The sequence below is a fragment of the Rhododendron vialii genome, chromosome 6a, assembly GCF_030253575.1.
Source record: "Rhododendron vialii isolate Sample 1 chromosome 6a, ASM3025357v1".
Classification (NCBI taxonomy): Eukaryota; Viridiplantae; Streptophyta; class Magnoliopsida; order Ericales; family Ericaceae; genus Rhododendron; species Rhododendron vialii.
This window is the reverse complement of record NC_080562.1, coordinates 11,164,126-11,189,184: the sequence shown is the minus strand read 5'-3', so window position 1 is coordinate 11,189,184 and position 25,059 is coordinate 11,164,126. Positions and strand designations below refer to the sequence as shown.

At 37.9% G+C, this 25,059-nt stretch overlaps 3 protein-coding genes and 1 long non-coding RNA gene across 7 annotated transcripts; 2 read left to right on the top strand and 2 right to left on the bottom strand.

The window, feature by feature from the left end:
• Nucleotides 1-561: 561 nt before the first annotated feature.
• LOC131331416 (serine/threonine-protein phosphatase 7 long form homolog) lies at nucleotides 562-3,680 on the top strand. The gene is made up of 6 exons (XM_058365339.1): nucleotides 562-788; nucleotides 875-1,382; nucleotides 1,608-1,854; nucleotides 1,980-2,067; nucleotides 2,284-2,685; nucleotides 2,775-3,680. Exons 1-6 carry the CDS (start codon nucleotides 681-683, stop codon nucleotides 3,621-3,623), a joined length of 2,202 nt encoding a protein of 733 aa, XP_058221322.1. The 5' UTR covers nucleotides 562-680; the 3' UTR covers nucleotides 3,624-3,680.
• A 2,993-nt stretch (nucleotides 3,681-6,673) lies between these two features.
• LOC131328389 (uncharacterized) lies at nucleotides 6,674-7,739 on the top strand. Its single transcript, XM_058361336.1, has 2 exons — nucleotides 6,674-6,934; nucleotides 7,074-7,739. Exons 1-2 carry the CDS (start codon nucleotides 6,674-6,676, stop codon nucleotides 7,737-7,739), a joined length of 927 nt encoding a protein of 308 aa, XP_058217319.1.
• Nucleotides 7,740-9,181: 1,442 nt separating this feature from the next.
• Nucleotides 9,182-12,415, bottom strand: LOC131331414 (uncharacterized). 4 transcript variants are annotated; one of them, XR_009201379.1, is made up of 7 exons: nucleotides 11,087-12,415; nucleotides 10,864-10,929; nucleotides 10,590-10,772; nucleotides 10,426-10,484; nucleotides 9,705-9,760; nucleotides 9,463-9,598; nucleotides 9,182-9,384 (listed from the first exon to the last, which is right to left on the bottom strand). It is a non-coding gene; the product is annotated as an uncharacterized LOC131331414 (long non-coding RNA). The 4 variants fall into 4 exon arrangements; XR_009201380.1 differs by having other exon boundaries at nucleotides 9,182-9,598; XR_009201382.1 differs by lacking the exons at nucleotides 10,864-10,929; nucleotides 11,087-12,415 and having other exon boundaries at nucleotides 10,590-10,827.
• Nucleotides 12,416-15,680: 3,265 nt separating this feature from the next.
• LOC131331412 (protein DETOXIFICATION 27-like) lies at nucleotides 15,681-24,827 on the bottom strand. Its single transcript, XM_058365337.1, has 8 exons — nucleotides 24,328-24,827; nucleotides 21,999-22,540; nucleotides 20,030-20,116; nucleotides 19,437-19,493; nucleotides 17,247-17,485; nucleotides 17,035-17,153; nucleotides 16,121-16,210; nucleotides 15,681-16,009 (listed from the first exon to the last, which is right to left on the bottom strand). Exons 1-8 carry the CDS (start codon nucleotides 24,652-24,654, stop codon nucleotides 15,944-15,946), a joined length of 1,527 nt encoding a protein of 508 aa, XP_058221320.1. The 5' UTR covers nucleotides 24,655-24,827; the 3' UTR covers nucleotides 15,681-15,943.
• Between the last annotated feature and the right edge of the window lie 232 nt (nucleotides 24,828-25,059).

The following is a 25,059-nucleotide window of genomic DNA, read 5'->3' as shown; positions in this document are numbered from 1 at the left end:
GTGGCAACTCTGTATTTTGCGAGCGCTTGCTTCCCCGCTCGCGCTCCCTCGACCCGGGCCCCTTGCGTTTTGGAATCCGAAAATTCCGAAGGGCACGCATGCCCACAATGTTCTAGCTTTGTCTTCGACATACCATGTGCCAATCAGAATAAAACTAATGCTTCAAAATCTTTTACAATCTTGAAAGTTCATAAAAGAATTTAATTTTTTTTGTCTTAAATCTTTTGGGATTGGAGGATAAGATAGTTTTTTGGCTTAGTTCAAGCAAAATGGAAAGCTAGCCACTTATGACTCATAAATCTGTTGTATTTTTTTTTTAAAGAAAGTTCTTAGTGAAGTATTATTGTTTGATCTATGTAATGCAAATTTATGAATTGTTGGTCATTAGTTATATTATGGGCAATTGTTTTATTTTGTTCAATTTTAAGCAAAGTAGTTATTGTCAATCCATCTTTTCTTAAACATAATACAATAGGTATGGAATGGCAAGATATACACTTCCTATTCATTATACGCATTCTTTTACCTTGGCTAGTGTACCTCAAGGAAAATTGGAAATCACCTTAAATTGAGTAGGTGCAAAACCCCTTGTTCAAGTCTTTATAAATTTGCCTATATTTTGTTTAGCAATGTGGATAATATGTTGAAATTGACAATTAATCTAAAATATAGGTCATACTATGGACCTCAGCCTTAATGCGTTTCGTAGTCCTGACCTGGGGCCCAGAGATGGGTCGATTCTACATTTACAACAGCAGCACCGCTCTCGAGAAGTCTGGGAAGCAGATGTAAGTGACATTTGGATAATGTACGTACTTCATAAACTTTAGTGTAAATTTGTAAATCTAATCCATGAATTAACAATTTATTTTAGCGCACGCGGCCTGTGGATTCAAAAAAAGTCAGAGTTCGTAGTGCGAAGAAAGGTATACGAGCATTGCCATGGCCGTCACCCCCTGTTTTAGAGTTGATACGGCGTGCTCGTTTAGAGGGCCTTTGTTCATTGCCTTTTGTGTCCGTGGATTGGGGTCTCATTACAGCACTTTTAGAGCGATGGTGGCCTGAGACACACACGTTCCACTTGCAGCCCGGTGAGTCCACAATCACGCTACAAGATGTTGAGGTTTTGTTAGGCATTCCAGTTGACGGTAAACCTGTGACTGGAAATACAAACTTGAAGCCTAATGATTTATGTAAGCATCTATTGGGGGAACAACCTACAGAAGAGTCGGACATAAACGGGATGAAGGTCAAGGCTAGCTGGTTAAGTGATAGGTTCACTGGCCAAGTAGAGAAAGGGGCTGACCCAGAGGTTGTTGCGCGCCAGGCACGCGGCTACTTGTTGTTGCTTATGGGGGAGACTATATTTGCTGACCACTCAAGTATGTTGCAATCGTTTGTAGAAAATATTTCAAATGTTCAACGTAGGGCTTTTATATTGCTTCCATCTGTGATTTGAAAGGTAACCAAATGAATTAAAGTGTACAAATTATTTGGGTTTTTATGACTTCATGATACTTATATGTAGTGATTGTTTTTAATTGTTGTACAGTCCGTTAAGAACCTTCCTCATATTTTCTCTAATTGTGTGTTCATCTTCCACACAGGGGGATATGTGCACTTAGCTAACCTAGAACGTTTGGAGAACTTTGATGAAGCTGGAACGTACAGTTGGGGCAGTGGTGCTCTTGCCAATCTCTACCATAACCTATGTCATGGTTGTAAGGCTGGCACAAAACAGATTACTGGTTGCTTCATACTATTGCAGGTTTGGGCTTGGGAGCGGTTGCCCTACTTTGCCCCTGGACGATTAGGGAAGCGTGCTCCGAAGGCTGGTGCTCCACTTATTGGACGGTAAGTTTACTTCAAATTTAAGCACAGAAGAGTTAAAAATAATAATTTTGTTCAAAACTTAACATTTAGGTTATTTTTGTTGGATATTCTGTTCTTTCTTTATGTTGAACTTGTACAATTCTCAGGTGGGACGATATATTTCATTCCCCTGACTTGGCGACCCATCTCGTAGGCTCTTACAGGTACCACCTTGACATCCAGAGACCAGATGTGGTACGTACACAAGTTTGCTTCAATACCTCTACTCTTTAACTATTTTCATGACCATCTGTCTCCCTTCTTTACAAAACATGTTGATTGCATTGAACTGCTTAAAAACTAATACCTTTACTCTTAATTGTTTTCATGACCATCTTTCTCCCTTCTGTACAAAACATGTTGATTGCATTGAATTGCTTCGATGTATTTTTTGAACATATATTTTTGTAGGTCATTTGGACCCCATACAGTGAGGAGCTCCTTGAGTCTCTACCAGAATATTGTCGGGCTGGCAGAGCTGTTTGGCGGGCTACTGTTCCCCTAATTTATTATGCTACTTGTCAATATCACCAGCCCGATCGAGTCATGCGCCAATTTAGTTTCCGCCAATGCATCCCACCACCGTCTCGCTCTTTAGATCCGCCGCACGGCAAAACCCTTCAAAGTGGTGCGTTAGATTGGGCCTTGAAGTACCGGACAATTATAGAAGTTTGGAATTATAGACTTAATCTAGTTGTACCGCCGAGTGATATCGACTTAGTTGAATACCCCTTCGACGACCCTTACGTGGCTTGGTATGATAGGATTACCAAGCGTTGTATTAGCCGTGTTGGTTGTGGCGTAGATGGAGTGGTAAGAACAATTAACTTCAACGTTATCCTTTCCATATGTATGTCACTACGAAATTCATCAAATAACATGTGTTAATGTTTCATTTGCAGACTCGTTGTCTTAAGGCCCTTAATATGCCGGGGGTCCCCGCCGCTTACCGAGATGTTGCTTTGGCTGGGCTTATGCACATGGGCGTGTTCCAAAAGTTTTTGCGCCTTCAACCCCCACAACACGGTGTTTTTAAGGGCAACCAGGAGTTGGGTGAGCACGGTGAGGGCGTATTAGAGGAAGAACTCCAACCACAAGACGATGCAGCTGGCCACGGACATGACCATCCTCACGTGGAACACCCCAACGATAATATTCCAATTCCACAACATGCACCACCACCACATGAACCTAGTTTTTCTCCTCTCCCACATTTTGCCTCATTTGTGATGAGTCCGTCTATTTTTGACTCTCCAGTAGTTGAACCGACAAGTGGCGGTGGTTCGTCATCTCAGACTTGTTCACATTCAGAGGTACCTTGGGAGCAATTAGAAGTGGTTGGATTTGGTGCAAGTACATTGAGTCATGATAGTTTGGTGCAGGCAAAGAGGAGGAAAATTGATGAGAGTAGTTTAGGGGATGTAGGGGGGTCGGTTAGAGATGGAGATATCACTCAGTTAGGTTTGGACACCCAAGACTTCCACGTTGACCCGCAACACGAGGCAGAGGTAGAGTTGGATTTTGTGTCGAATAATGATGGTCAGGATGATGAGGTTGAGGAAGAGGCGGACTTTCAGGAATCAATTGTAGGGGGAGACAGAAAGGGTGGACGAGAGGTCACTCAATCTACTACTAAGACTCCTGTTGTTGCCCAACGTAGGAGTAAGCGGCAGAGAAAGAAGCCACGTTGTGTTACGGGTGGCACAATGTGCAAGGATGGAGGGGAAAAGACTAAGCGGGCTTGCCACTAAAGGTAGGGTATGTGCATATTATGCTATTGGTTTTTTTGTTTAATATAGATAACGTTAGTACTTAGTACTTTTTGCTGAAGATGAAGATATGACTTTATTGGTAATGTTGGTGGAACTCAATTTAAGTTTGTGCTCTGATAACACTCCTTTTCTTGGCATGAAAGACATGTAGGTAGGCAAATTAGTTTTCAGAGATTTTTATCTTTTGGCAAATGTGTTATAATGTGGAGCAATGCCTAAATATAATTGATGGGCATGTCCATATCCGACATGCCGAAACAGGAAATGGATGGTATTGATTTATCGTAATGCATGGTGCTTTGTTTGTTTTGGCAAGTAGGTATTATGTATTGAATGAGTTTGCATGGTTCTAGTAGAGGCGGACTTTTGCTTTTTGAATATTATGGTCAATGGCAAGTAGGCCAATGGGTTTGAATGGTGCCATGGATTTTAGATTGATTTGTGAGACAATGGGAAGCAGGTATATGCATTGAATATCATGTGTTGGAACTGATTTTTTTGTTCTAACTGTGTTCAAGCAGGTATATGAAATACACCAATGTGTAGATTGTTTTTATGTTTTTTATTTTGGCAAAAACGTGAAACTGTTTGTTTGGCCAAGAAGTGAGTGTAGCCAAATGATAGAAAAGACATATTGTGACGATCCACATTGTCATAGCTCGACTCATTCTTTTTGTTCTATTGTTTTAGTTTTGTTTTCTGTTTGACTAATTGGCATCTGCTTCAATTGTGGAGCTTGATCAATTTAAGAATGATAGTGCCATTGGACAAAACTTTACTGGGCCATTTCAAGTGGCATTAATCTCACGGATGATTTCCTTGAAATGGAAGGCTTGCAGCACTACCTGAGATAGAATATGGAAGCTGTCCCCGTGAAGGGGAAAGCCCTTCAAAAGATTTTGATCATTTTTTGCCGAAATCCTGCTGCACGTACATACTTCATTTATTTTTGCATTTGTAAATTTTATGTGAAACTTTTGTGACCTATCAATTCGTCTCGACAAGAGGAATAAAAGAAGTAAAAATTATGATCGAAACTCGTAATTTTTTGAATAAAGACAAATGCGAGTCAAAAAAACAATTTTTTCGAACTTATTCTTTTGTCTTTAAAAAAAATTACAGTATTCGTTTCGACTAAATTTTTTATACTTCTTCGATTCCTCTCGCTGAAACGAATCAACAACAAATTGACGCAAAACTAAGAAACGCAATATTTTTTTTGGTATAAAGACAAAAAATAAATTACTATTTCACTTTTAAAGCTCAATCCACCCTAAGGGCCGAACCGACCTATGAATAGACTGTTTATTCTCAAACGAATATTGTCAGGCCGTATTGGCTTACACCTTAATTGGACTACCCAAATAGAATCTTGTCAGGCTTAGGAAGAGCCATTTGAAGTGGCTCTACTTTGGTAGAGCCATTTAAAGTGACGTTATTCTTATGGAGTAGCGCCATCCTAAGTGGCGCTAGCTTTAGCTCCCGATAGAATCTTGTGTAGGCCGTACGGGTAGAGCCATTTCAAGTGGCACTACCTAAGAAGAGCCATTTCAAGAGGCACTACCCTGACTGGGCCCCATGCACAGATCGGCCCAGTTTGACCTGAATCTTGCCAGCCATCAATCTGCACGAGCAATGACTTCAGTAAAGCTACTTAAATAGGCTTTACTTGACTGAACAAAATGCCAAGTCCCTATAAATCATTTCTGTCAACTCCAAAGTAAATATAGACACAACGTGAACTACAAATTTCATCTTCCATTAAAAATGAGCGGTTCAAACCCTATGTACGTATTGGTTTACATATGTGGGCATGTTGTCCAACAACCAAACGGCCCGTCCTACGTTGGTGGTAGGACAATCCCCTTATCAATTGTGAGAAGGATAACTCTTAATGACTTGCAAGAGATGATTTGGAATGCAACGGGTATGCCGGCAACAATGATGAAAATAACATACCCATTCCCAATTATGAGCTATCCTCATGCAACATACCAATACGCCATAGTTGATGTCGTGGATGATAGTAGCATCGGAAATGATGTTTGATATATCTGATAAAATCACCGGCTACACCCCCGTTTTGTTCACGGAAACGATGGATGCCATAGGTAGCCAAGCAAATGAAAGTGTCGTACACCATCGTTCGAGTCATTGGTTGCAACGACAATCGCGGCCAAATATTTCGCAACACCGACAAAATGACAACACTTTCATTGAAAACGAGGAGAATTTGGAAAACGTTGACGAGGAACCTATCATACATGAAGAAGTACATGATGACATTACAGACATCGAAGCGTTTGACATGCATATTAGAGACATTGATGAGGCCTCATAGAGCTCGGAGGAAGATGTTGATGCAGGATTAGAGGCCGACGAAGGCGAACAAGACCCAATAAGGATGTTTGAAAAGCCATCCACCATGATGACACAAGACACATGGACCAACCTCATTGACCCTAGTCCACCAATGCCAATGAGTAGTCACGTTGGGTGGGACGGGAGGTCTGAGCTTTTCGAGGGATAGGTATTTTTTAAAGAGAACTCTCCCACTTTATATTCCATCATACATTCCATAGGTAAAATGTGGTATTCATTGAAAATATTGCATTCTCTTACCTGTATCGATTTTTTTTCCGCAGATGTTCTTTTCGAAGCTTGAGGTTAAAAATACAGTGAAAAAATATAGCATGGACAGGAATTATGTGGCAAAGATAGAACAGTCCACAACTCGTTTGTTGGTCTACAAATGCGCAAACCAAAACCTATGCTCATAGCGACTTCGAGCAATAAGGAAGCCAGACCAGGATGTCTGGAAAATTACGAGATATGCAGGACCCCACAGCTGCTTGGCTTGCAATGTCACCATAGATCATCAGATGCTCGACGCTCGCTACATTGCAAATATGATTATGTTATCCGTGGAAGCGTCTCCAAGTACGAAGGTCAAGGCTTTTCAAGCAATGGTAAAAGATAAGTGCGACGGTTACTACCCATCGTATGCAAAGACATGGGCTGCAAAGTAAATGGCTATAGCAGCCATTTACGGTGACTGGGAAGACTCATTTGCTGAACTCCCTCAATACCTGGAAGCTATTAAAGAAAGGAATCCGGGTACTCAAACCTATATCATAACAAAGGAGACAGGCAGGCCGGGACATGTTATATTTGATGCTGTGTTTTGGGCTTTTAGACCTGCCATTGAAGGATTCAAGCATTGTCGCCTAGTAATTAGTGTTGATGGTACTTTTTTGACAGAAAAATACAAGGGAACGTTGCTTGTTGCTGTAAGTCAAGATGCTGAGAATCAAATCTTTCCTATTGCATTCGCTATCGTCGAGAAGGAGAACAAGGAAAATTGGGGGTGGTTCCTCGATTGCATAAGATTTTATGTTACTCAACGTCAAGGCCTGTGTCTCATTTCAGATAGGCACTCAGGTCTTCTTTCATATCTCAAAGGTGCTCCACAATGGAGACCTCCGGTGGCACACCACAGATACTGCGCCCCGCCACTTGGGGGTAAACTACACACGGAGGTACAATAAAACTGTAGGCGACCAAGTAAAACTAGCAGCCTGTGAAATACAAGTTCGAAAGTTTGAGATTGAGCTGCAAAAACTTCAAAGGTTTTCTAACGGTGCAGTAAATAAGGATCTTGAAGAGCTACCCCTACGTAAGTGGTCCTATGCACATGATGAGGGTAGGCGATACGGATCGCGTACTACAAACCTATCTGAGAGCTTTAATGGAGTCCTCAAGGAAGCCAGACACCTCCCTATAGTGGCCACAATTAGGACGACATTCTATAAGTGTGTTACGTATTTCAACAACTATGTCGTCAAAGCAAGGGAGGGGATCGAATCAGGTAAAACATTTAGCAAATTCGCAATGGAAAAGTACGATGAATGGAGGATGAGAGCAAGAAGGCACGAAGTGATTGAGTTTGAAAGAGAGACGAGAATCTACGAGGTGCGAACTTCAATGAATCCAACTAGCCCATATAAAGGAAATCACAGGCACACAGTACACTATTTGAGCAGACATGTACTTGCAACAAGATGCAACAATGGAGGATGCCGTGCTCGCATGTGATTGCAATGTGTCATAGAATGGCCATGGACCCTACACGATTCATAGGCAATGTTTGGAGGCTTGACTCAAACATAGCCATATATAGCTCTGAAACGTTCGTACCGCTGCATGACAAATCATATTGGCCTCCCTACAATGGGCCAATAATTCATCCTGATGAAGAACGTCTTAGGGGTCGAGGACGTCCACAAGTAAATCGATTTCGAAATGAGATGGATATGATGGACAACTGGCTTGAGGCACAACCATCACACAAACAGTCTTGTACCTTGTGTGGTGGACATGGGCATAACAAGCGAAAATGTTCAAAGAGGGGAGAAGCGTCATCTTCGGTACAAAATATGTAACTTGTAATGTTTAAAATTATGTATCTGTTTGACTTTTCAATTGCTAAAATGGATCTGTAACTTGCAATGTTTAGTTTTTATTTTCTTTCATGGAAGTTGGAGAATAAGTATTGTTGTTAGAGCTATATAATGCGAAGTTATGATGGTTATTAGTTTTTGTAATGCTTCAGTGTCAACTGTTAAATTGTCGTTTAAAATAACAAAATCAGTACCACATAATTAAAGGCAGTTAACATTTAATGAGGTTTTCAAAATAAATTAGAGAAAGTTAACTATATTTAGAATTCTTCAGTAGCAAAATAAATATACACGATGCGTAGCAAAATAAAGCTGAAAATATAAATAAATTTTTTTCCAGTGAAGTTAATAAAAACCCTAAAGCGAATTAAAGTGCCATCAACATTGTTCTATATATATATATTAGTTATATTTTGGACAATCATTTTTTTTTCAATTTTAAGTAAAGTAGTTATTGTCAATCTATCTTTTCTTAAGCATAAAATACAATAGTTTCCGCTATTCACGTTGTAATGATCGAATATTCTACACTAGTGGTTTGCAATTTTTATTTTAACGATTTTACTTTCATTTTCACCATGAGCAAGACAAGTGATCAAATTAATGGGAAGATGTTTCAATAAGGTAGAGCCAGTTGAAAAGGCACTACCTGATTTAGGTAGAGCCACTTGAAATGGCGCTACCTGATTAGGTAGAGCTAATTCAAGTGGCGCTACCTTATTAGGTAAAGCTACTTCAAGTGGCGCTAGTCCACGTCATATAACCAACACAGCACATGACAGAGCGCCACATGGCAAATAACGCCAATTGTTATAGCGCTACTCAGGTAGCGCTTGTTGAAGTGGCTCTACCGAGCAGTTTTAAAAATGGTTTGAAAATGAGAGTACGTATTCTGGCCAATAATTCTAAAAAAAAGGATTATTTTGATAAAAATCTCGAAGTTGAGATACCCCACATCACCTTTTCAAGATCTTGATTTCCATAAGGTACTAGGTACATCGCGACGTGCGAGGCACGTCCGTCATGCCCATTGAATTTTTTTGGAAATATAGGCTGCATGTAAGTTGTAGAGTTTCATACCCACAAGTACGCTATATTTATTATTGCAAAAGGCCTATTAAAAAAAGGCTGCAAAAGTTTGTTTCATATGCATAAGTATCTGCACGACAAATTGCATAACTAAAAATGGCTCAGACATCTTTAACCAGGATTTGGCAACCGACAAGGCATCCATGAGAACACCAACAGAAGGTAGAATAGCACATATGTCCTCAAAAGTCCTACAATATCGAAACTCAAAAGTTACAAAAAGATACAAGCCAGAAAGCACAGCTGCCAAGGATGAACAAGCACTATACCTTACAACATCCTCAAAATCAAACATCTGAGCTTCACTAGCAAGAACATGTGTTGCTCGATCTTTCTTCCCAAAACATAGCAGTTGAAAGTACTCCAGAAATATTGCCAAACAACCTCTCCTTCCCAATCTGCAGCCTGAAGAATGTTGCCCAAATGAACGTTATTGAGTAAATTACTAACGAGAAACTAAAGCAAAGATTGTTGCTCTTAATTTAAGAGTTATCAAGAGAATGACACATACATGGTTGCCTCCGTCATTACTTGGATGAAGTCCAAGGACATCTTACTTCTGAGAGCCTGCACCAATGTGACATAAATGGATTAACATGCTCTCATAAATGGATTAACATGCTCTCACATAGAGACTGAAACTTAGTGGCAAGAAAGAGGAATGAAAAGACAGAAAAGCAAAGTTATTTTATTTGTTTGGTTTGCAAAGAGGAAAGGAATAGGAGTGGCAAAAACTCCCCCATGGTTAATCTAAGATAAAAGATGAACAAAATAAGAAGGTAACTTAAGTAAAAAAGACAAAAGAAGGAAAGAAAGAGGGAACACATTGCAGAAGAACAAAACTTTTGACTTGTTTTCCCCAGGGCCTTTTGTTTTCCTCCCAAATCAAGAACCAAACAAACGAAAAGGAAAATCTTATTTACTCACCTTTTTCTTTCTTTCATCAAACCCCAAAAAGCCCATTGGAAAGAACTACTAATAGATAAGTCAAAGATGCATCGGTTCCACTAAGTAAAATTTTGAATCATGAATACATAAATCAAATAAGCAAACTTGATGATGAGTCAAAAGAAAATCACATCATGCATTATCAGATAACTGAAACCATCCAATACATACATAGTAAATACAGCTAAAAAAACTTGAGAAAAAGACCATGATACGGCATATAACATATTGTAAACTTTATCATCTGATTGAAATTTGTGAAGGAATAATATAAGCTGTATCACCTTCAGGGCCTTTACCCTGCAACAAGCCTTCTTCAACTCAACCTGAGATGACTCATTAACTATGAGAAGCACATAAGCTAGACGTGATGGTTAATAAATTGATAAAATGGAACAATCAATGGCCAACAAATCTAAAGACGAGATGCATGCCGTAGGGATTAGACCTTAAATTTTCAACAATTCTCCATCCCTTTGAATGGAAGACATCTCGTTCACCACATTTTCCTGATCCTCCCATTCAAACAGGAAATCCACAAGATAGCATCACTGCGATATTGCTTCAAAAGTTTTAACTTCGGAATGTTGATAGTGAAATCATCCAATTCCTGAAAAAGTGCCTCAAGTTTCTGCAAAAATCCAAAAAGAGATGCATAAAATGTTCGGTGTGACACTATGAATCTTTTGAGAGAACATAATAAATCACCAACATGGCAGGACCTTAAGATTTATTGAACCTTTCAGCATCTCCTTGCACTGAGCCTGGCATAAGCCGCATAACTCAACCTGCCATAATAAACACATTAGCATTTCAACTTCAGGGACAGGGGTGAAGGGAAAGCTCGGAAATCTAACCTGAAAGAATGACCAAAGAAAAAAACCCTAAGTCCAGATGGTATCTAAGGAAGACACAGGATATCCATAGAGATTAAATCCAAACTACCTCCGATAGTAAATGGTAAAGGATATCTGCCTCGACTGTAGCCTGTGATTTTTCTGAGACGCATTTTCTTACATTTTCTACCCACGCCTGAAGGATATCAACAATGCAATAACATCATCAAAATAATCAAGTGGCAACGGATTAAAAACCCCTAAAGAACTGAAGTTATTGATGCTAGAAGCTGGAGTAGGCCAATTACAGCATTTCGATACATGGAAAGTTTGCATTAAAAATCTATCTAACTTTGCAATTCTTGTGGAGTACAGAGAATGAAGAAAAGAACCAGGTACTATCTCAGACAACCAAAGCACTTCCAGAGATCAAACTACCAAAGATATACAGTGATGAGAGAGTTCCCAGCCACAGTCTAGGAAAGAATCAGGGGTCACTAACAAAGCCAACCAAGTTCAATAAAATATTCTTTAGATTGACTTGAGAGAATGGTTGATAAATGCATACAAAATATAAAGTCTAATCTGCAAAGATGACAGAGAAATCATGAAAATCTGCAAAGATGACAGAGAAATCATGAACAAAATGGCCCCGAGGGAAATACAAAATCTTTTTCAGATATAGTATAATGGGATATCCTTAATATGTAATGCAAACATACCTTTGCAGATTAGGCACTAAATTGTAGCTTAACAATAACTTTCAGCATATTAAAACATATTTTCCGGACTACCCAACATAATTGCCCTAAGTTTGTAAATCAAATACCGCATGCAAACATCAACAATGTAATTAGAAGCTTTATAATCAGAAACCCTAAAGAGCCGTGGTAAAGAGGAATATTACTACACGATTTCAGAATAGAGCCACAAAAGCGAACTTGCAACAAAAATCAGGAAGGGAGAAAACATCACCAACTAAAAATAGTATACATGCAACACGAATGGAGAAGAAAGAAGAGATGAAAATGCTTCTGGACTGTGTCCAAGTCGAGACCCAATAGATCTGTGGGACCCTGAACCAAATTCGTCGGTGGTGACCTCAGTTCCTCGCCTGGCTCTGGGATCTTAACCTATCCCATAACAGAATTTTTTGGCCTGAAATCTCGCGGTCGAAGCCGCATGATCTGGGCCTTGGTTCCAGCCCACGAGATTTCGCTTTCGGTGATGGGAAATCTTTGATTTTGGGGTTTGGTTATGGTTGACTTCGTAGTGAAAGGATCTCAGGAGAGAGAGGGAGACGATGAAGATATTCTCTTCGTTGGGAGAGAGGGAGGTGGCCGGAGCGGGGCGCCGCTCGATCGACTGACTGATTGAGAGAGAGAGAGAGAGAGAGAGAGAGAGAGAGAGAGTTCTCCGTGGTAGTTTTAGGTCTGTGAAATTCGCAAAGAGATGAGGGGAAAGTCGGGTGAGTTAGTGGAGCCGTGGAGGAAGCCCCATCACGCCACGTAACCGAGTTAGTGGAGGAAGCCAAATGACCATTTTGCCCAACGGACAAAGAAACACAGCTGAACAATTGAGGGCTACAATTGTCCAAATTGGACCAAAAATTGCTAGCGAAAATTAGATCAAACTGAATCTTCTTTAAGAGAGGTATGATAATAACAGCGTCCGTATGAAATAATTAAAAAAAAAACAGATTCTTTCAAGCTTCACACGTGCGAAAAATTATCCTAAGAATTCTTAATCGATGGGTGAGTGCCACTTGTCATCTCGTAAGGCATATATTATCACTAATCTCCCTTTTGTCTAGGAAAATGATTTTGTCATTTCTTTTTTTGTTAACGTCACTCCCTTGAAAGCACCAAAAATGCACTTGCAGGGAAGTGACGTTAACAAAAGAGGGAGTAACAAAGTCAACAATATTTATTTACTATAGAAGTAGGCTGTGAACGAGCCGAATCTTATTAAATTCGGCTTGAATTCGATTCGAGCATGAACAACTTGGCTCGAGTTCAGCTCCGCAAGGGAATTATGCCATAAAATGACGTTGTTTAGTTAAACAAAAAAGAAGGGCATTTATGAGCCGTTGGATCTCCTCATTGATGTGTTGACAACACCGCATTAAAAGCCTTACGTAATCCTCACAGAGAGATGCTTATAGAGGATCCGGATCATAGAAGGATAGGTGTAGATAGATTCCATCTGCAGTTCAGCTATATGGAATTAATATATATTTCAGAAAAGATTTGATACTAGTCAATCCCATAACAATCCTGATTTAAAATCCTACTAAAAAGAACAAAAATGCTACTTGCATAACCGTTGTGTTGGTTGTGTGTGTAATTCTGACCGTCCAAATGTATTTGGACGGTCTAGATTTTAAAAAAAACTCTTCCATGGATAAGTTTAACTTTTATGAGGAAGAGTTTGAGCGAATCCTGACAATTCATTACAGCCATGGAAGACTAGAGATTGGTTGTGTGTTGTGTTTTACACAACCATTATTTTGTGTACCACTTTTGTAAAAAAAATTAGTGCGAACAAGGACGATCAAGCCGATACCTCCATTGGGGGATCGGGACACGAACGATGGGGCACACAGAAAGTCGAACATTTGAGCAATTAATTTATTTCTAGGAGTTTACAAATTACGCATATCCAACTAATAAACAATTGTGAAACCCTTCTTAGTGAAATTAGTTGTCTCAGTCTTCCTCCATAGTAGAGGTGGAGGTTCGAGTCTTACGGAAGGCGAATTTGGGGTTCAGGACTATAAACAGTCTCTGAACCCCCTGTTAACTAACATCCCGCTAACCCCTTCTAATGTATACAACATTGGAAAAAAAAAAACTAATCAACAATTGACACATCATCGATTCATTAAAAAATCAATAAATCTAATAAGGATACCATTCTCAACTAAACCTAGGTTAGGAAAATAGCAAGTCTACTGGTATAGCAAAATCATACAAATTTTGCGTACAGATTTGTTGTGGGACTCACTATGGGTTATACACAAATGATCCAAGCCGTTCAAATGTAAAATATTTTTTCCAAAGCCCTCGCGAAAAATCATCTCAATCCGATACTTATAAGTGCTCGATCTAATCATCTAACTTTTGATTTAGATTCTAGGATAATGAAACATTATATGATTGGATTGAGCACCTATAAGTATTGGATTGAACTAATTTTTTGCGGACGCCCTTGAAAAATTATTTTACATTTAATGAACGGCTGGAATCATTTATGTGAAACCCGTAGTGAACTCCACAACAAATCTATACGCAAAATTTGTACGAATTTTCTGTACCAGTAGATTTACCGTCAAGAAAAAGGGGGGCCGGCCTCTTTAAAGCCGGTTACAAAATAATTATAGATTGCTATTGGTTGGTAACTAATATGGTTAGACAATTGGAAGGGGAAACAGAAAAGAAAAAAAAAGAAGAGAAAACCACAACAAGAACAAGAACAAGAACAAGAACGGAAGCAAGAGTTCTACTACAATTTATCGGATTATTACCGAATAAAGTCACGTACTGAAGGGTGAATAACAGAGCATCAATATTGTGGTAAGACATTGGAGGGAGAATATTTTGTAGAGCAACAATTCGTGGATAATCAGAGTGATATAGAATTGCCGAAACGTGACCAACATGTCGAGGCTTCTGCGTACAATGGCCCTGTTGAGCCATGTCAAGGCATTTTTTTTGAAGAACCAGAAGATGCTGCAACTTGTTGTTACACGGCATATGTAAGGCAAAAAGGTTTTAGCTTTCGAAAAAATCAATTTTTTGCATCAGGAGATTTAATTAATCCCGCCAATTGTCAACCACTAGCAATCTGAAACTATTACTGTATTTTTTAACTGGGTTTAAAGTGGGCCAATTTATTTTTAACCCAAGTTTACTTAAAAATAGTAGTATCTATGTAACATTTATTAATGTTTTTAGTGAATCGATGATGTGTCAGTTGCTGATTAGATAGGCGTAAACCCCCTATATACTATGTTTTAATTAGGTTGCATGCGTATAGACAAAAATCCATTTAATTTGCGTGCATGCATGTAACTGGGTAGGTGGGATGTTGTTTTGCCCTAGCTCTCTTCTTCTCCGGCTTTCTACAGTACTTCAAGCACACACATCGCACGGGCCACCTATTCTGATGTGGATGTGGATATGGATATGTGTGTGTATTTGTGTGTGGAGTGAAGATACACACGTACAAGGATGTAAATACTACTCTAAAAAAAAAAAAAAAGAAGTTATACAGAGTACATTCGAGCATAAGAAATTCACCAGAAATGAAGAACTGGTTGGAGCAGAATGGTGAGAGCCAAGAGGAAAGAGATGGAGTATCAATTCTACTTCAAGGACATCAGTGTTTTTACTATAGAAGGTCATAATTCAGGGTATCTAATCTAAATTTCAAACAAAATCCAACGGGCATGACGACGCACCGTATGAAGCACGAGGAGTTCACCTATATATAATAATAATAATAATAATATGTAAGCTGCACATGTAAAAGCCTGTCGGCCGGCCTTTTACTGCTGTATATAATCAGTACATATGATACTATTGTTCTACGACTATTTCATATTCGATCTGCTTGCATAACTACCTGCTGATTCTCAGCTTCTTAATTCCAAACCATAGATAAATATCATTGCAGCAGAGCAGCAACTAATCTTTACTGTGTACTAAATCAAAAGTTATTTTATGCAATTACGAATCAACAACGGGCATGACATTTGTGCTGTGCACAAAGTGTTTTACCTAGTACATTTCTAAAAGAGCCTCTAGCAGAGGGAATAAATACCCAGTAATATGTTTGGGAAAAAAAACCCCGGTATACTAACAAACTTAATATAACGACAACAAAAATACACCACCTCGTAGTTTTGAATTAACTGTGATGGAGCGGTAAATTCTATCAGCTCAATCTCAGGTTCATCGGAAAGCTATGATTCACTATCCGTATTGGGAGGAGTTGACCACTTTTGTACATGCATAGTAGTTTTCTCAGCCTGCAGTTCACCCATTAGGAGGGAAAATTTGTTTCAAGATCTATATCTATATGTACATAAATGGATGTAAATCAAATGGTTAACAAATTGCAATTCAATAAGAAAAATTACCTCCTTTTCCCAATTGCACATCATAACAATGATCGCCAATATTACTGTTTGTACAGCTGTTCCCCCGAATATCATCCCTCCCCAAATGCCCTAATATTTGTCCAAATCCAGTATCCAATAAAAGTTGATAATTTGATTATAAGGACATTGAAGATAATATCTTTTTGATTTAATTTCTTTTAACTACAAGTTATTTTATCCTCATTTTGTTTTGAACATTTTTTTTGTTTTTTGGCAGGCAACTTGAGTTATTGAGTTCCTTTGAAATTTTGTTGTTAGTTTCACGAAGTTAAAATTGCGGAACTACCACACCTCGTTGGTACCATTTTTTCCTTGAGCTCTCATGCTTTTTGAAAATACACAAAACTTGTTCGACGTGCTCTTTTTTTTTTTTTCAAAACTTATTTTCTGGAGAATTTTTAAAACTGACCATTGTGCCGAAAAACACATTCTCAAAACTACTTTTCCTTAGTCGAATGTGTCGTGAAAACAACAAATATTCCTGTTTTTCAAAGTAGTTATTGAATCGCATTCTGCCATTTTTTTTTTTATAACTACAATAAAAGAGGGGATTTGCTCAAGACTGTTTAGTTGTAGTAAGTACACACTACAACCAATTACACAATTGCCGACTAAATTCCCGACTAAAATTACTTTGGCAAATACATTTCCGACTCTCACTCACCGACTAATCTTGCCAACCAAATCTTCAGTCGGGAAAGGCTTTTGCCGACTAAAAAGGTAACATTAGTCAACTAACCTAAATCGTTAGTTGGCAATTGTGTTTTTTCTTGTAGTGAACAATGGGTCCTTCACATACAGGGCATGTCCTTGTTCCAACATGGTTTGTTTTATCTGGTAAAATGTTTCCTATAATAATGAACCAAAAGGAGAGAGAGGAAGAAGAAACATACCTCAACTCCCAAGTCAAATACCCAACCCAAAACTACTCCAAGAGGAACCCCAACAAGGTAGTAGCATCCCAAATTTAGGTATGCAACCTTCGATTGCCATCCAGATCCAACAGCCACCCCTACAAAAAATAAAACACATAATTAAACATACGAAGAAGTAAAATTAAACTGTTCAAACAAAATGGTTTTAAATTCGAATATAAGCAATTCACCAGAAAGGACTGGTTGGACGCTGTTAAGAAGAATGGTGATGGCCAAGAGTAAAGAAAGACTATCCACTGCGTCGAGGACATCTGTGCTAGATGTGAAGATCAATGCTATCTGGTGATGTAACATCATTATCAGTGCGCAAAAGAATAAGCCGATAATGGTGGATTGTACCACGGATACTATTGATGCAAATCTAGCTGCTTTTCCGTTCCCCGCACCTAGCTCATTTGCAACCCTTACTCTGTAAATTTCATCATGATATAAGCTTAGCAAAACAATCAAGTTTTAGGTATGTAATTTATACATCTTACAATTACGCGACAAACTTTTATGATTTATATTTATCTAATGTTAACAACAAATTTTGATAGATTTACTTTACGACGTCTTAACTTTATGGTAGGCCAATAACAAAAGGGGTAATAACTCCCAACATTTTCGTTTCTTCTCTTCTTCCTATATGTACAAAATGATATGATCTCAACTTGAAAAACACACTATATAGTTATCATTCCAATACACCATCTTTGGATGGACCTTTTCGAATAGCCCCATTATGATTTTGCTTCGATCTAGGGGTTTGGGATTGCAGTATGCGAAGAGTTTTTCGCTGAAAGTTATAGTCAAACCCTTCGAGCTTGGAGATATAAACATATACTTGTTGCCCTGCTCTAACTAATTAATGAACCATTTTGTTTGGTAAAGATGAGATCTTTTCAAGAGAAATTAAAAAATAAAGGTCCCAAATATAATAATCTCTCTTCTATTTTATCTTTTTTTTGGCCAATCAATAGCTTGATTTTATTCATCATATACGACAATTCATGGAAGTCAACATTTCAATGTTAACTTTACGCTGAACTTCGTATATATTTGAATGCATCTATTTACCAAATTGGACTTCTTTACAATTACATCATTGTCGTCAAGAAAGGACACAACAAGTGGATGGTTGTGGCAAAACATGAACTTTCCATGTTTCTTTTGCTTTAGTGAACTTTACACGAAACTTTCAATCTTTTGCAAGGAGACAAATAAAAGTAGGAAAATGTTTTATGACGAAAGATAATAAGTAAAAGGTGCATTGATATTCGATAAAAATATATTAATAATTGTAAAAATATATTAATATCCGAACTTGTTTAAAAGTATTATTGGGATATTAACCTCTGCTTAGTGGGCGAAGGTTAGCAAAACTGATCCCAAAGTAAACTAATGTGGGAGTAGCTTTTTATTTTTTCCAAAGCGTGTACATGCAAATACAGTTTCACTTATTACTTGCTAGGGGTACCGATAGGTTTTATACCGATCCTGAACGGACGGTCCCACGAGACCCACTACGAGTCCTGTATGAACGATTCAAGCCATTCAATAATTAAAAAAAAAATTTGAGTAGGCTCATAAAACATCAGCTAAATCCGATATATGTAGGTACTCGATTTAATTTTCCATTTTTGTCATTCAGATTTAAGGATCTTGTGATCTGAATGAAAAAAATGGAAGATTGGATGGAACACCTATACATATTAGATTGAGTTGATTTTTTACGGAATCACTCATATTTTATATAAATTATTGAATGACTCGGATCATCCGTAAGGGACCTGAGCGCGCGAGCCCCTCTGTTGGTTCACGATCGGCATCAAAGTTATTGGTAGCAGTAGCATTAGGGATTACTACTTATTATTAGCAGGGCAGGCCCAAGAAGGCCCAGGTACGAGGAATCCCAAAAGTCTCAAATTTTTTGGGCACTCCAATATCTTTATTACTTGGATTTGAATATGACTTTCTTTAAGCCCAATAGAAAGAAAAAAATGCTCAATTGAAAGTAATGAGTTACCTCGACTCATCATCCCATAAGCCGAAGTGCCCACCATCCCATTCGTATGTAATGATTAGTAGTAAAACTTTATATTGATTTAGCTTTCTCGTATTGTGATTATTATTGTAAAAATTATTAAGTATTAACTCTTTAAGAATGTACTTTTTTTTATTAGGCCTTAAACACTAAAAACCGTTGGGCCGGTCCTGCTGCTTAGTCATCTCATCTATTGGTCGTTGTTTGTTTTTTTCGCGGTCGTTTGACTTTACTATCTTTTCATCAGTCAATTACTCATTATAAGTGGTAGGCCATCGCAGAAGCAGTAGCCATCCAACGAAGGAAAAAAGAGGGTGGAAAGGAGCATATATACCCTGTTTCGGCGAAGAAAGCTAAAGGAATCATCATTTCCCACCCATTGATGCTCATACTGTCAAATCAAAACCAAACACATTATTGATAAGAAAATCCATACCATAGATATAGTTTTTCTATTTGTGGGCCTTTTTTCCGGGTTCACATTAATGATCCAATCCATTAGTTTTGTGGAGCCAATCCTAGACATCGGCCACGCTGAAAATCAGGTTTTTTGGATATAATTTGTTATGATTTTTGGAAGAATATGTGCTCAACTGAGTTTTGGCGTGACTAATGTTAGTGACAAGCTCTAAAAAGTTTGCTAGAGACAAACATAAGTTAAAAAGACAACTTTCGTGTGTTGTATTTTCTGTCTTAAAATTTTTTTCAATCTGGTGCTATTTAATTTTTTTCCTGATTGCTCTGCTCTCATCGAGACAAATAAAAAGTTAAATATGTTGACCAAAACTAAAAGAAATTCACTAACAACGAAATTATTCACGGAATATAAATAATTTAGTCCAATACCACCTTAGTTTTCTCTTCTCACCTCTTTTAATAGCAAATTAAATCAAAGAGGAATTTTTTTTTTTTAAATATTGTACGTACCATATAGACAATGCATCCACAGCAAGAGTAGCATCTTTCAAATTCCCGGTAATCATTATCAATATTCTGTAGTACCAGTTCTCCAAACTGCACCATAAATCACGTAAGGAATTACTTACCATTAATTTAAATCATTGAGAGGTAACCTATTCTACAATAGGATGACTGCAGCATCTAACCATAGTGCTTCAATTTACTGAAGAAATGAAAAAAATATTAAATTATTATGGAGGACGGAAAAAAGGATAGAATTAAGTTCGAAAATACATAGGGCCGGGACATTGAATTGAATTATAAGTTAGTGTGTGTTTGGCTACAATGGGATAAAAACAGTGATAAAGAGCTAGATGAGGATTGTTTCTACCAATGGATGAACATGGCGATGACTAGATCACGAGGGGGAGAGGGCAGAAACTGATACCACTTAATTTCCCCATGATATTAGATAAGCTCCTGTAAGTAGAGGTGTCAAATGTGTCGTATCATATATGTCGGTGGTGGCTTAGCTATTTTGTACATAATTGTGCTCTGTGTCATACTTAGCTCTACAGTCGTGACTATCTATCTGCCTACGAGTATTGTGTTCGTGATTATGCAGACCTAGCTAGCTAGAGCTAGTAATGGGTTACAATGAAAATAGAAACAAAAAGTACCAATTAATAGATATTTTCTGGAGCGTTCAAACAAAAAATTCTCCAATTTCTGTAACTAAAATATTCATCTATATATATATATATATATATATATATATATATATATATATATATATATGTTATATTATCATGGTTTTGCACTTAAATTTGGTATTTGAATTGTCCACTTGATCATAGATGATAATGATATATACCAACTTTAATAAAAAGAAGAGAATCAATCTTGTTCTGCAATTAATAAATTGGTCCCCAATATCCTTAACGTCGCAATCGAACGTGCCCTACCTGTACCTGTATTCAATTAATTGAAGTAGTTGCCAATCATTCATGGAGCCAATTCGGTCCGGACAGAAGCATCGATCCAAAACACTCGATCTGCTTTGTCCGGGTTCTCAAAACCTCTCTCTCTCAACACATAACCTTTCAATAAATTTTCTTGCCATTGATATTACCTTCGGCTAGGACTTTAAACGAGCCAAATCGAGCCGAATTCTGTTTGATTCGAGCTTGAACAACTTGACTTGAGTTTGGCTGGGTAACATTTTTCAAAGCTCGGGTTTAGTTCGATCGGGTTCGTCAAGGTAATAGTCTAGCTTGAAGTCGGCTTGGTCGGGTTTGTTAAGGAAAAATTATTTGTGAATTTCCTAGTTTCCATGTGGATGTTCTTCTTTTGACCGGGCGAAGAGCAAAAAAATCGTCTGAGATACGCGTAAACTAATACAGAGAACCATGACCTTCAAACCAAAAAAGAAGAAGGGACAAGTGGAAAATACTCTCGTTATTTTACATATTCACGTTCATGCATATAATTATATACTGCACGTATTATACACGCATGTGTATATATTAATATATGAGACTACGTAGGAAAGTTATGCGGTGCTTATGAAGTAGTGCCACATGATCACGGCCACTTTCTTAGTAATTTTTTGCGATAATTATGTAGGTTTTCCGAATCAATTTACACGTACACCTCGAAAAATACTAGGGCAATCATTCAATCAACATGGTTTTCTAGGCGCATGAGCCTCACATTAAAGTTTAGTGATAAAAGTACCTACATTGGCATATCGGCACAACTTGAAGGCTGACTAAGGACATTGAAGCAGAAAGTCGATCCTCGTTGCTCCCCCACCGCTTTTAATTTTACCGTCTAAAAATGTTTTGGACGATTGATCCGGATTTTAAAAGACTCTTCCGTATCATTTATTGCTGAGACAGACAGTGAAATTGAATGCTGCGGTAGGAGAGCGGTGGGAATAATCTTGCCCTGAACAAGCACTCTATTATGTAGGGAAAGGTTAGAAGAAGTTTACCAGAGCATGACACCAGAGGCAACAGAGAGCTTGACGAACTCCCAAAGTCCGGAGAAGGCTTCCATGGAGAAACCAGACCAAGTATCTGGGCATCCACCCAAAAGAGTATATCCGAACAGCCCAAAAAACGTCAACCACCACGACACATCCAAGGTCACGGCGGCGCCCACCACCCCAAACTCCAACCAGTATATGAAAACCCAGCTAATCCCCACGTGTATCACCAAAACCACTAACGAAACCCACGCCAGCACCGCCGTCCTAAGCTGGCTCTGAAGAAACCTCTGCACCGGAAACAAGAAGGCGAAGTTGAAGTGGAGCGGAATCATCCACAAGGTCACCAACCCGGCTTGCTCCGCCACGTCGTCGGTTTGTCCCAGGAGCTTTAACAACGGGGTTGCGAATACGTAGAGGGGCAGTAGCAAGAAGCAGCACAGGAAGAGCACAATCCACGACCTTTGCATGTATATGCCTAACATGTGGTACCTCTTGGCTCCGAAGGCTTGCCCACGTAAGGTCTCTAATGCACTCGCCATCCCCAACTGATTGAGATATACGCACAATGAGGAAGGGATCAGAAAAAACAAAGCATAAACACAATCAACAGAACACATATTATTTGGTAGCACTGTTTTTGAATTTGTCCTTATTTTCTAAGCAAAAACAGAGACTGTTATTTAAGTATTTTTCTGAAGTATTTGTAAGGGTTTTTTGGTTGGAAATATTTGATAGAATTTTGTAAACTATAATAACTGGAGACAACACCAAAACAATAAAATATTGAGATAAGTATCTAAGTACAAAATTAGGAGTTTAAAAGAAAATTTAAGTGGATCAAATCACGTGTAAAGCGGTCTTAAGAAAAGGTATGTCCCCACTAGTACCGATTTGTGTGACATTCCAGTCTCAAGACAAAAAAAATCCATAGAAAGATTTATGTGCAGTTAAAATTTTTCTGTGAACCAAGAACCGTCCTTGTGCTCAAAGTATATGGTTTCAGAAAGTAAAATACAAAACTGGAAGCAAAGTGTATATATATTGTGGTCTGTTTGGTTTGTTGTCGGAGACTGTGGATTGGTACGTACTTTCTTTCTCTGTTTTCTCATTTTTGAAGAGGAAGCACTCATGCAATTTTAAGGTCCACGTACTTAAGTAGACATAGTACTTAATGAAAGAATGGTCCATTACTATTTACTGCCAAAAGGATGGGAATTCATGTATATGGCAGATAATAAAATAAGGGATGTGATTTTGATACTCTATTTTTAGTTAGTGGCACTTCACTTTTGGTTTTGTAATATCACTTAACACAAAAAATAGAGTGTCAAAATCAATTTTCTAAAATAAATGAGGATGGAAGCTTCTCTCCCAAGTCCCAACGGCAAACAATTAAATAAATGTGCATAGTAAAAGAAAAAGTGATATGAAAAGAATCCAAAGCCATGTTAAATTATACAGAAATTCTAATTGCAAGGAACATTTGCAGGAAATTACGCTAAAAAAAAAAAGAGTCTATTTTTGGTCTCACAAAATCAAGAAAAATATTAATTAATTTTAGAATATTATTTTATGGGATCCTGTAAAAAATCAACTCTAACAGACATCGAAAAGTATTACTTTTGGATTCGTAAGGCGAAATTGCTCAATTCTCCCCTATAAATCCAAAAGTAATACTTACCGATATCTATTAGAGCTGATTTTTTATAGGACCATATAAAATAATATTAAAAAATTTATTGAAATTTTTTTAGGTTTTTATGGGATCCAGAATGGGTCCAAACGCGTTTTTCCTGGCGTGATTTCTTGCATTTCTTCCTTGCGAATAGCAGGGCGCTAGATTATATGCCAAAATTTTAAATTAATAACATATACTATATAACATTTTTTTAATGTACTTCTTGTAGAGACTTTACGCTTCGAGAGTTCTCTTTAACTCTTTAGATTATTTTAAGTGATTACGCATTTCATACAAGATTGCATTCCTTTTAACACTTTCATATTTCAAAATCTAAATAAGACTCAGGGTGTGTTTCACTAACTAAAATAAATACTTATTTTTTTTAATTAAAAGTAGTGTACTACTGTACTGTGAGAGAATTACCTATCAGTAAAATAAGAAATAAGTACTTAAAAAATAAAAACTTAACTGAACGGGCAGTGAAATGTTTATGAAATCTGAGAACAAATTCTGACCCTTCATTTTTCCACATCTTAACCATTACAAACATGCATGTTTTTTTCCAAATAAAATGAACATTATGGGATACTCAATATTGAAATAGCATACTAAAATTGAGAAATCGATATCAATGAGAGAAATAAAGGGTACCAGGAGGCCGAAATTGAAGCCGATGATGACATTGTTAGCAATGGAGAGGGAAGCGAGTTCGAGGTCTCCGAGGTGGCCGGCGAAGGCTATGGTGATGATGCTCATCGTGTAAGTGGCGATGCGGCTGAAGATGGAGGGGCCAACTATATGCCATAGCTTCTTTGATTCAATCCACACCTTTGACTTGAGGTCTAATTTCCCCCTGTAATCTTCTTCTTTCGCTTGATCAGTTTGGCCTTGCGCCACGCTGTTTGAAGGTGAAGTAGAAGTACTGTCAACCAAGGGCTGGTTGAGTTCTTCTTCATCGTTCCTATTCACCGACACCATCGTGTTATATATATTGTCGTCCTTGATCGGGAAAACTGATCGGAATCAATTTCTCAATATACTCATATAATATGAGAGAGAGAGAGAGAGAGAGAGAGACAGAGAGAGTGACTCAGATGAGCCCTTTTATTAATCTCAAGACTTATACAAAGGTATTAGTAAAAGGAGCAAACGGCATGGAAGAAAAGAAGAAAGAAAGGGAACTTAAATAGATGTCATTTTCTATATAAATATTTAAGTTTTCATCCTAGTGGGTTTAAAAACTTATTTTTCTGGCATCAAATTCAAATAAATACTAAACTACCTTTTCTCTCTCCTAATCTTTAATAATCTTTCACTCTCATTATCTTTCCTAATTTATCTCATTCTTTCTCCTATCTTTTTCTATTCTAATACTCTCTCTCC